The 12,701-nt window shown below is 42.0% G+C and overlaps 1 protein-coding gene across 1 annotated transcript; it reads left to right on the top strand.

Moving 5' to 3' along the window:
• The first annotated feature begins 2,977 nt into the window (after nt 1-2,977).
• On the top strand, nt 2,978-4,164 carry LOC147457733 (ESCRT-related protein CHMP1B-like). The gene has a single exon (XM_086513651.1). The coding sequence runs from the start codon at nt 3,162-3,164 to the stop codon at nt 3,813-3,815; it is 654 nt and encodes a 217-aa protein (XP_086369777.1). The 5' UTR covers nt 2,978-3,161; the 3' UTR covers nt 3,816-4,164.
• The last annotated feature ends 8,537 nt before the right edge of the window (nt 4,165-12,701 follow it).

Genomic DNA, 12,701 nt, shown 5'->3' with positions numbered 1-12,701 from the left:
GTGAGTATTTTTTTTAAATAACTCAAAGAAGAAGGTGTTTTTAGGAAAAAATGGCCCCTAGACTTCTCAGAGATGGCGAGATGAAAAACTTTGTAGATTAGGGTTTTTTCATTTGAGGACCACAAGAGGGAGGTTTCTTCTTTTTTTTGTAGGGTTGTGTTAGGGAAACTTCTGTCTTCCTAGCTCTTGAAGCTCCATGCAATCATCAATCAAAAGGAAGCTCTCCATGCTCTTCTCAAGACTCGTCATCTCCTCTCTCTCTCTCTCTCTCTCTCTCTCTCACCCACACAAGTCTCCATAGCTATGGATGTTCAAGCTTCTACATAATTAACTAGACAGGTTACTACTTCTTAATGCTTACATATCTTCTTTCCAACCTGATTCTTGCTTAATCTCCGTAAATCCTATCACCTACGAGGTGTTTAGGGCTTTGGGATTGAGTTCAACGAGTGTTTTAATTGAAAAGTCTAAGCACAACCTCTGCCAAATTTTAGATCTTTCATCTCTTCAATTTGTGCAATTAAAAGTGAGATTAGCTAGTTGTATTGATTAGAAGGTCTTCTGAAGAAGAAGAATTGACTACTATAAATTCCTTTCGTCGAGGGGGGGGGGGGCGGGGTCAACTCCAAAATTCTGACCTTCAATTCATGTCAAATTCATTCTCTCTCTCTCTCTCTCTCTCTCTCTCTCTCTCTCTCTCTCTCTCTCTCTCTCTCTCTCTCTCTCTCTCTCTCTCTCTTGCAGTTTTGGTACATGTAGGTGATGTGCGATTGAATTTAAGTTAATGCTTGCTTTGCAATTGTCATGCTCGAATATGCCCAATGTTACACAATTGATAGATTACGCTAGTTAAGCTATAATTTCCACTGGACTTTAATCCCAACTCTCTGACATTGGTGACATTGGTATCATAGCATGTTTAGGTTATCTCTTTTTTCTTGAAGAAATTACGATTCAAGGATTGAGCATGAAGGGTTGAACCTTCTAATTAACCATTGTAAGTGAGTCTTGGGATCTATTAACGCGTTATTTTGCAACTTAAACACCCTGGGAGTTGTCATGTTAATAGTGGACCCTTTATGGGGGTCACCTTTGGTTTTATCACTATTGAGCATACAAAAAGCTCGGAAGGATTTCGTTAGCTTCAAGACAGGCAATGTTACGACCTCCTCTCTATCTTGATTAATTAAAAGAGTTTACACCAAGGGTGTATAAGATCTGAAGAGCTTTTTATTGATTCACAAAGGGGAATTGTTCACAGGAAATAGTTACATCTCACAAGGAACTTCTAATTCACAAAGCACCATCACTATGTCTCAACACAATTAAGAAGAGGAAAGAGTGATTGACTTCACCAATTTGGATTTGCAAACGCGCGAGCACACACACACACACATAAGAACTCTAAAATAAATGGATAATGATGGATTTGAATATGTGTGATTGGAAGGGTGTCTAGTGATTGTTGGACTAGTAGGAAGTGAACACCAAGAACACCTAATGTTATAGATTTGGAGGCACAACTTACATCAGCGGAGACAAGGCTTATTTAAGCTTTTGAAAGGATGCTTCTCATTCTTCAGTCCATTCAAAGTGAGTAATAAGGCCATAAATGGGTTTTGCAATGACAACATACATGTAGATAAATCTACAATATTAATAGCCACAATGTCCCATGAATGTCATCCAAAATTGAACTCCATGTAGCCTTCCGTAACAATTCAATTTTTAATATGTCATGCGTTACTTGGAATGAAGAAGGTGTCATCTCTGCGTTGCGATCAATAAACAAAAGCATCATCATCAATAGGAAAGCCATGATAAATTTCAAATGACATTTCCATATCGTGCTTTACTTTAAATAAACATAGCCACCTCATCTCATTGTATTCAATATTGAAGGAACAATCTATAAGAGGGGGGCGGGGGGGGGGAGGCAAAAGTTCCACGGTGAAGAGGTGTAGTGACGAAGGTGTGTACCTCTTTGGTTGTGCAATGTCTGTAGAAGCTAGCAAGGCTTTCGTGATGGAAACATGTGAATGTGGCAGGAGCAAGGATAGAGGACAAAATCGTGCTTTCTTGCATGTTTGGAGGAGTTGTCACTGACAGAGTTATCCATAACCACCTTACGTTTTGGCGCCAAGGTGGATGACTCATCAGCTTTGCGATGGTGGTTGCTTTTGTTGTGTGTACATGAACGAAAGGCCTAAATCAACGTGATTTGTTAAGAATGAGCGGGCGCTTACTTCATGTCACAGGCCTTAACCTAGTCCCTAGATTTTAATAGGGGCCTTATGGGACATGTCCCACGTCCTTGTGGCCGTATTTTTCAAGGTTACATTGCCATGGGACTATTTGACACCACTTTGTCAGGTGGGATCTACGGTCCAGCATCTTCGAACGATGTGGACCGTCCATTTATTCTCAAGAATAAAAGGATTCCGGCCGGTTGAGCCCCTGCGACTCGAACCCACCACCTACGCAACCGGAGGCCACAGCTCTCCCATTAAGCTATCGCGCGCCACTTGAAATGGAGGTGTGTACATAGAATCATATAGCAAAAATGACGGGGTGGAGATCACATGGTGGTCACTTGGAGATCACTTTGGGATGGACGGGGTCACACTGCAATCACTTTGGGATAGTCGGGGTCACACTGTAATGACTTGGTAATGGGTGGGGTCACAAGGTGATCACATGTCGTTTGGGATTCACATGGGGATCACTTGGCGGTCACTTGATGTTCACATCAAATTTATTTGGTGTTCACTTTAATTGTGATCACATGGTGATCACTTGAAGATTAAACCGCCATCGGATGGTGCAAAATCGATCCCGCTACCCCCAATTAATAGGGACCGTAGATCCCACATGATAGAAGTGGTGTCAATTGGTCATGAGGAATTAGTCATGAGGGTTACATTGGCCGTTTGTCAAACGGCTCTAGTACTTGAGAGGCCGTTGGAGCTCATAAAACTTACTGCTTGACACTGCTATTGCACGCGATCCTCTCTCTTCTGTGCACCGAGGTCGCCATATCCAACACCGAAGAAGAAGCCCTTTATGGGAGGCTCACGATAGCCTCTCTCTCTCTCTCTCTCTCTCTCTCTCTCTCATATATACATACATACACACACACACACACACACACGCACACATACATGGGCCGGGGAAGCCAGGAGAAGCTTCTTAACCAGATTTTCCAGCTCAAATTTACATCCAAAGGACTAGTTCGGCAGGCCAAGAAATGCGAGCAAGATGAAAAAACAGAGAAGGTGAAGGTGAAGAAAGCCATCGAGCAGGGCAACATGGATGGAGCAAGGGTGTATGCGCAGAATGCCATCCGCAAGCACAACGAGCAGCTCAACTATCTGCGGCTGGCGTCACGCTTGGATGCGGTGGTGGCACGCCTTGACACCCAGGGCAAGATGCAAACCATAAGTAAATCCATGTCAGGCATTGTCAAGGCACTTGACGATGCACTTGCTGTGGGCAACATGCAGAAGATATCACAGACAATGGACTTGTTCGAGAAAACCTTTGCGAAAATCGAGGTGCAATCGCAGTTTGTCGAGAGTGCAATGGCAGGGAGCACGTCGCTGTCGACGCCAGAGGATGAGGTTGGCTCGCTAATGCAGCAAGTTGCGGACAATCACGGGCTCGAGGTATCTGCAGGCTTACCATTTGCCATGACGCATGTGTCAGTACCGCTGCCGAAAGTGGCTGCCCCAGTTGCATCGCCTGCGTCGGCATCCTCGGTTGTATCGGAGGATGAGTTGAGCAGAAGATTAGCTGAGCTCAAGAACAGAGGCTGACTAAAGGTGGTGCATCCTTGTTCTGCTATGAGTGTTGTCTCTCATTTTGTGATAGCAATAGCCCCTTGAATACATGCTTACCTTGATCAAAGTAGGCTAGAGACTGTTTTATGAAGGCCCTCAGACTTAAGGAGGATTTTGAAGTAAAGAAAAAAGGAACTTTTTGCCTTCATCTGAAGCTCATAACCTTACAGATTGATTGTATGATTTTTGTTGATGAAAGATGATAAACAAAACATTTTAACTTTGTTGAAAGCACTTGGATATGTGAAAAAACGTTTTTTAAGTGCTTTTTTCTAGCACTACTCTAATAATCTTTAAGTTTTGACATGGATAACAATTCATAGTCTCTTTGATTGATACCTACAAAACGTATTCAAAGCTAACGACAAATCTAGTTGTCTTGTTTAAATATGAATGCAAGTGAAGTTCTATCCTTGTTCAAAGGTCTTTAGGTTAGCTTCAGTCATCGACCTTGAAGATGAAGACCTAGCTCATATATAGGTTTACTTCTTATCCTTATGTATATGGCAATTAGAATGAATTTTCATTTTGATTAAAGTGTACAACAATGATTCAAATATAGAAATGTTTTGTGCAAATAATTTCTTGTTATCTAGAGCCAACTGTCTTTTGAACATGGTGTTCTTTTGTGTCCGAAAACGATAAACGCTCGGCAACCCCTCCTCATACCTATGGCGATTGGCCTCCATACTGCCCAATGGGACAATCCCTTGTCAAATGGGACAATCCCTTTGACAAGGGATTGTCCCTTTAACAAGATCTAGATTGCATCCTTGGAGAAGTTAGCTGAGAGGGTAAGGCCGTCCCTTTGACAAGGTCTAGAGGCCAATTTTTGCTTTTTTGTCCGCAAATCGCTGGCCGCAACCTCAAGATGGTCACTCCTTCCCTGTTCCAATGTGACATGGACATAAGCCAAAACCCGAGTTAAACATGGCTAAAGACAACCTAAAACCTATCTCACATTGGCTTAGCACAGTCGCAAAACAGACCTCACTCCCTAGCACCTTTCCCTAGGAGAAATTGGGACCGACTAGCCTGAACTCTAACACGGTCGTTAACAAGTTCCAATTGTGTTGAAGTCAATTTCTGTCTATCAGTTAACCGTTATATCTCGTCTGCCTTGTTACACCAGGAGAGCGGACAGGTAAGTGGCGAGAGTCACATGATTGGGTACAGTTGGTGGGGCTCATGATCAGCAGTCGGTGTTGCCTCCATGTTTTTTTGTGTACTTTATGATCAGACACGTTGCTGGAGTTTGTTTGTGCGAGCGTGTGACGCCCTCGTTTGGGACGTCGCTGAAACAGGACCGCGTCGGCTCACCTGCGTTGCAAACGGGACCTGCAGGCAAGCAAACGCGCACACAAGAAACGCAACTTGAAACTGAACGCAAGAGGGACACGAGATTGAGGGACGCGAACGAATGATCAATATTGCAAGAAAGTGCCGAATACAAGGGACGTGAAGAATCACAGGAAAACGGGGCTCGCAAGTTGGGGGAAGTGGCACATACTTCCCTTATAGAGCGGCATGTAGATATGCACGCAACAACCCGAAGCGAAGCGAACCTAAATTAGAGAAGCTACTCCCCCCGCATGGGTCCCTCGATGAACCCATACAAGCCCTATTTATTGGTATGAGATGAGTTAGAAAAGTAGAGAAGGATAGCAAACCAAAGTTTTTTTGAGCTGATAAGAATAGTACAAAAGGACTCCTCATTTGTATATGAACTAAATCACTCCATAAAAATTGTGCCATAACATAGTTTTTTATTAAGCTTTCACATACACGCATTGCTAATGTAGCCATATTATGGAAGTTATGAATGAACACACTTAGGACCACCAAGCAAAACCCCCCGCCCCCCCCCCCCCCCCCCCCCCCCCCCCCCCCTAGCTTGTATATATGCCTATCGCTCTAGCGCAAGCCTTATTTTTTAAGTGGCACACTACTACTACTACTACTACTACTAGTGTTGTCTGCCCTTGAGCTTCTCCTTCTTCTTCTCCATCTTTGCGTGCGTGCATCCATGCAAATCGCACTTCCTACAATCGGTATCATAACATACTTTAACATCCATGGCAATGTTTCCAATAATCCTTCCAACTCACATTCTTTGATTGAAGCGGTGTTGAGGAGTGCTCGCATAGCAACATAACCTTTAAGTTCAATAACTGAGCTGAGGTTGGCATAATTTTGATTCAAACTCGCTTTGAGCTTGGTTTCCACTATTCAAAGTATTGCATAGGCAATTTTGTCCTTTTGTGCAGGTTCTTAGACATCGTAATTATTTGCAAATAAGGCTATGTAGTCTATCATGGGTTGTGCTATATAGCACAGATTGGTTTTCTGTAGTTTTTCCTCTACCCAAGTAACTTTTGTATCACGTGCAGTCATTAACCATAACTAGCAACAATGATGTTTTTAGCATGGTATTTGCTGAGGACAAATTGGATCAGACAACTGTGCACTTCGGTCATACACGATGCAACATGCACTTGTTGCAAAGGATATTCGGAACATTATGCACGGTTTATGATGCAAGACCATGTTCTATGGATGATGGTACAGGTTCTATGAGTATTGCTTCTAGAGTTGTTTTGCCTAGTGCAAAGCAAACACATTAGGATACTAAGGATATACTGAATGATGCATTGATTTCACTTTTGTTAAGCGTTCCATTACTCCCACATTTATTCAGCACAAGTAACAATATATATATTGAATAGACTAGCTTTTATGTATGCAAATTCAAACTTGAATCTGAGTAAAGAGTTAAGAGTCCAAGGTTATGCATAAGGAGGAGAATATGAATGCTTGAAGAGATCATTCTTGAGAATACTCTTATTATACAGTTCTGTATTCTTTACGAGATTGTTATTAGACTTTTGCCTCCCCCTTTAAGCTTGTGACAGAGTAAACGTGATGAAGTAAAGCTTGAAACTCTTGTCTCTTTATTGTTGCTAGAGGTCCAAATTATGGAGGAAAATTATGGCTAAACACCATAACATGCAGTCGTGGATGCACAACAAAAGAAGAATGTCGTTGCTGCCACTTCCAATGCATCTACGGGTAGGCAAACAATAATAGGTTTAGGAATTTCGATGGATCCATTTACACTAAAAGATGGAGTTAACAATCCCCAAGTCTATATTTTTAAAAGATGGAGTTAACAATCCCCTATTTAAAAAGGCAAATGGGCATAAATGGGTGCACAACAAAAGCAGAATGTCGTTGATGCCACTTCCAATACATCTAAAGGTAGGCAAACAATAATAGGTTTGGAAATTATGGTGGGTATACAAGCAAGAAGATCCATTTACACTAAAAGATAGAGTTAACAAACTAAAAAGGATCCCCAAGTCCATATTTTTATTGTCCAAGAAGCCCTAGTTAAAAAAGTGAATGGGCATAAAGATGTCAACGTTGGAATTAGGGTTGCAGAAAAACACACAGCTTGGAGAAGAAGAAGGAAACTTCAAGGCACACAACAGAGAGTATATTACTTAGTGTGCAATGAAAAGATCGATAACCCTAGAGTGATGGGTGTATATACAATGCACCGGGAAAAAAACCTCCTAAAGAGGGAAAAATGCCCCGGCGGTCCTAGTGTGTTCACACACACCACTACCACATATATATGGTAACAAATCCCCCCTGGAGTGATGCGGTGAACGAGAGCTTGCACATGAGTAACAGGAAGAACCATGCCCTGAGGACATGATCAGTCCACAAAGGGGAGTAAGCCCAAACCTTTGCGGAAAGCTTCGAACTTCTCACGAGACAATGCCTTTGTGAAAAGATCTGCAAGATTGTCCTATGTTGGCACATAAGCCAAGCTGATCTCTCCTGTTGAGAGCCTCTCCCTGACATAGTGGTAATGCACTTCAATGTGCTTTGTGCGAGCATGAAAAACTGGGTTCCTCGCAATTGCCAATGCGCTCTGACTGTCAGTGTAGATAGTGTTGGGAATGTAATGTCCAACACCCAAATCAGCTGTAAGGCGTCTGAGCCATACACACTCAACCGTAGCTGTGAAGACTACCCTGTACTCAGCCTCACAACTCGAAGTGGCCACAGTAGGTTGCTTCTTGCTCAACCATGATATACATGAACTGTCAATCATGAAACAAAAACTACTCGTGGACACTCACGTGTCAAAACAACTAGCCCAACTGGAGTCCGAAAAAGCATGTTAGTCTGGCGGCAATGATGCCCCCTTGGGATAAAACAAGCCAAGATGTAAAGTGCCACTCAAATAGCAAAAAATCCTCTTGACAGCCTACCAATGCTTAGACCCTGGGCTATGCATAATCTGCTAACCTGTGAGACTGCAAACTGAATATCCGGCTTCGTGTTGCATACATAAATGAGGCAGCCAACAGCAGTTTGGTAAAGAGTGACATCTGCAGGATCACCAGTATCATGAAGACTCAATTTCAAACCTGTTTCCATGGGAATGGCAATAGGTTTGCAATCCTCAAGTCCAAACTTACATAGCAATGTTTCTATGTAACTTTTTTAACACAAGGCAATACCACCATCACACTGCTTAAAGTAATGATGCAACAGCCCCAAATCTTTCATCTTGAAAGTAGCATTCAAATCAGCCTTAAATTCAGCAATATGTCTCTCATTTGGTCCAATGATTAGCAAATCGTCTACATAAAGAACCACAATGAGATACCCTCACGCTTTACATACAATGTGCTTTCTATTGGATTGTTACAAAAGCCTCGTTTGACCATATGAGTGTCAGCCTTCTCATACCAAGCACGAGGAGATTGCTTCAACTCGTACAAAGATTGTGACATTTGCACACCTTATCCTCTTATCCTTTCTTGACATGTCTGACTGATGTACATCCCAACCAAACAGAGCTTCCAATGCACATAGAAAACACACAGTAGTCATACGACAAGTAGTTTCTTCATAATCTATGCCTTTTTGTTGCGCATAGCCTTTTGCAACAAGTCGAGCCTTATGGCGATCAACCTCACCATCCGGCTTGCGTTTCACTTGTAAACCCACTTTGTACCAATGGCCTTTTTGCCAGGAGGCAGATCACATAAAGTCCATGTGTCATTTTCTATAAGTGCATCATATTCTGATTACATGGCAACCATTCAAGATTTGAAATTTTGTGCTTTATCAAAAGACAGAGGTTCCTCAACATCCTGTAAGCTAGACACAGCCAAAGCATAACAATCTGATGCATAAGATGCATGGCGAGAGCCTGAACGAGTGCGATTAGACAAAGGTGCATCCAATTTATTGCCACTCAAAGTATGGACCATCCCTTTAGGCATACCTCTAGCCTGCTCATTTTCAGCCCTTTCCTCATCAAGTACATCATGTACATCCGCATCAGTAATAGGCTGATCTGTAACATTTTCAGAAACCCCCATAGGTTGTACATTTGCCTCATTGGAATTTGCATTCATACCTCCACCACTGAAAAGAGGCAACAAAGTGTCATAAATGTCATGTGAGCTTACATTATTGTCTCTAGTACATGACAACAAGGGCTGAACAGAATCTTTCAGAAAGACAACAGTCCGTGAAACCAGGATACGCTTTGTTTGTGGATGATACAACCTGTAACCTTTGCTTTCAACACTGTAACCAACAAAAATACATTTGACAGACTTATCATCCAATTTTTTGCATTGTGTTGTGGCACCAAAGCATATGCCAAACAGCCAAAAATACGCATATGCTCAATAGAAGGCTTTCTATTATGCCATGCTTCATATGGAGTAATAGACTGCAAAGCTTTTGGAGGACACCTGTTTAGTACATAAGTGGCACACATGATGGCCTCAAGCCAAAAAGAATGCGGCAAAGCTTCACTTTTGACCATACATCGTGCCATTTCCGTAAGTGACCTGTTTTTCCTCTCATCAACACCATTTTGCTAAGGCGTATAAGGCAATGTACATTGGTGTTTTATCCCACGACTAGCCAGAAATGCATTAAATTCATGAGACATATAACCCCCCAACCCCCCCCCCCCTCCCCCCAATCGGAGCGGAGGGTGTCCATAGTACATTTCGAGACATTTTCAACCATAGCCAGAAATTGTTTGAAGCACGTAAAAACTTCGGAATTCTCTTTAAGCGGAAATACCCATGCATTCCTGGAGTGATCATTAGTAAAAGTCACAAAGTAAAGGTAATTTCCCAAGGGCGGAGTTTGCATGGGCCCACAAACATCACTATGCACAAGTTGCAACCTGCATGTGGCCCTAACTGAACCATTTTTTGGAAACTTAGAATGCTGCATTTTACCCAAATATAGCCTTCACAAACATGTTTGACAGGTGCTTCAAGAGGCGGTAAAGAAGCAACCATATCAGATTTCTGCAAACGCAGCAAACTGGCAAAATTCAGATGTCCAAAACATGCATGCCAAAGTTTTGCATATGAAATAGCCTTAGAATCCACAACTGCGTTTGCAAAATTATGTCCACACTTGTCATACAAAGTAAGCTTATACAACCCACGACATAATCCAGATGCAACAATTTCATCACCAAAACTGAGATCATGGATTGTACATCTATCATCCACAAACTTGACTACAAGTCCAAGTCTAGCAAGTGCAGATACAGTCCTTTTTCTTCTTAGCCTCTTTGGCCTTCAACTTAGGACAGTGCTTGATCAAGTGATCATTAGCTTTACAATAATGGCAACGCGTCTTCTTTTTGCCCTTATCACTAGAATTTCTAGACAAATTGCTGCCAGCGGAAGCATTAGAAACAGGTGATTTTCCACTTGCAGAAGAACCATAAGAAGTGTTGCATTGTTGTTACCACCCTTTCTTTTAGCACCAATAAAATCATGTTCAACTGCACGATATCTAGTCTTGTTCTTTCTGGAAAGTGACTCTTGCAACAACAATGCGCACAATGCATCAAACTTGACAATTTCAGGATTTCCTTGGGTCATGAGTCTCTAAGTACTAGGAAAAGTCTCATAAGAATCTGGCAAGGCATAAGAACAGTCTACACAAGGGAACTGTCTGAAATGACTTCACGTGCCGAAATAAGTTGCTCATTGATATCCTTGATACTAGCAAGGAAAGTGTCCATATCATCTTCCTCATGCATAATCTTCGATACCATCTCTTTACGGCACCAAAAATGTGCACGTATGTCGCACGTGTCAATGCAAGGAACTTGCCGATACATAGTGTGCGAGCCACAAATGGCTCCAAGCATGCAACTAGCCTAAACTAGTAAGCTCAAAGATGGCGATGGTGTGTCACTCACCGCTCTACGCTTGCTGTCGTGGAGGATTCCTCGCCAAGAAGAAGGAGTCGTCGCTGCACCGCGCTCAACCGCTTCGCCATCGCCGTGTCGTCGTCGCAATGCTTGATTGCACTCTCTCTCTCTCTCTCTCTCTCTCTCTCTCTCTCTCTCTCTCTCTCTCTCTCTCTCTCTCTCTCTCTCTCTCTCTCTCTCTCTCACGCATACTCACACAGACAAGGAGATGAAGAAGAAGAAGATAGAGATGGAGCAAGAGCACTCTTCAATTGCACAAATGAGAGAATGCGTGAATTTTAGGTTTAGTTGACTTTTATATGAGCTCGCCCCATTCACACTTGGGCGCCCATGCTTAGCCAACAAATCCCTTGAATATTCCAATTAGATTGCGCCTCTCATCGGCGATCACTCTTACCCTTTTCCTATTGGACCGACAAGCTCGGTATCTGACTCTACCAAATAAATAATACAGCGCCTGTTGTAGGTGATAAGAATGTGCGTGAGGGTTAACATGCCCCCCTTCCTGATGTAGATTCCGTCCTCGGAAGCTATTGAGTTGAAGCTCGTTCGTTGAGGTAGAAGAGAATTTGAGATGAATGTCCTTAGCCTTCTTCAGTCACTGCAAAATCAAACAACATTAGCACAGTACTTGCATTCTCATGTTTTAGGTAGACAAATTGATTGGTAGCAGAATTCTAAACCATTTGTCAGCAATAAACATTAAATTGCAATATAATCAAACGCATAAACAGTTGTAAAGGTAAAAAATTAAACAAGTTTGGGGTCGCTAATTTAACGATCGAAAGGCACTAAAAATCGACTATTAATACCATGGGCAAGCTTCTCAATATTCTCTGGTCAATTAAGTTTGTTTTCGCGAGAGCCAAGTATTTCATGTCCGAGGGCTGACTAGAGGCTATACCTAGAAGACCTTGTAGTTAAGCTACAATAAAAGGAATTTCTCATGAAATCATCGCCTGACTGATTACTTTTTCTTTGAGCCCTCAAAGTCTTTTCACAGTGATTCAATTTTGATGTGTGTGCTTATTTTGTATGCCTTGGGTTTTTTGCTTTTCAAGGAAAAGCGCCCACACTAGGAACCTCTAGGGCTCTACTACCATAAGCAATACATGTGAGTGGAGTACCAAATCAAGCTGAGGTTTCTCTTCCAGCTTAAGATTTGACATTGTGGCACTTTGATTATTATTTTTTTCGTGTTCAACATTTTAATTTTGTAACTTTGGGGTGTCTTATAACATTGTTACCTTTCCCCAGGCTCATCACACTAGTAAACTCCCTTTATAATACTTAAGTCAAAGGTCAATAGGGACTAAGCCCACTAGAAAGCCCTAGTACATTTCACACAATGCTGCCTAAATCGGATTAAGAACCTAAGTAACCATTGATAATTAGGAAGGCATTCCCCATGGTATTAAGAGAAGATCTCTAGCACCTAGCTTGATCAAACTAGCTTAGTCGGACTGCTTGATTTTTATACCTAGACAAGTGATTATGACAAAAAAATACATTGAATTTAATGTTTGATACTAAGCAAATGTGTTGAATATTATGCTACCAATGTTAACCTTCACAGCTCA

The sequence above is a fragment of the Adiantum capillus-veneris genome, chromosome 5 (assembly GCF_014529385.1).
Source record: "Adiantum capillus-veneris isolate H3 chromosome 5, ASM1452938v2, whole genome shotgun sequence".
Lineage (NCBI taxonomy): Eukaryota > Viridiplantae > Streptophyta > Polypodiopsida > Polypodiales > Pteridaceae > Adiantum > Adiantum capillus-veneris.
This window is presented reverse-complemented; position numbering and strand designations above follow the sequence as displayed.

What these genes read in the sequence shown, in the direction of transcription:
- LOC147457733 (XM_086513651.1), top strand. Translation starts at nt 3,162, where the DNA reads ATGGGCCGGGGAAGCCAGGAGAAGCTTCTTAACCAGATTTTCCAGCTC.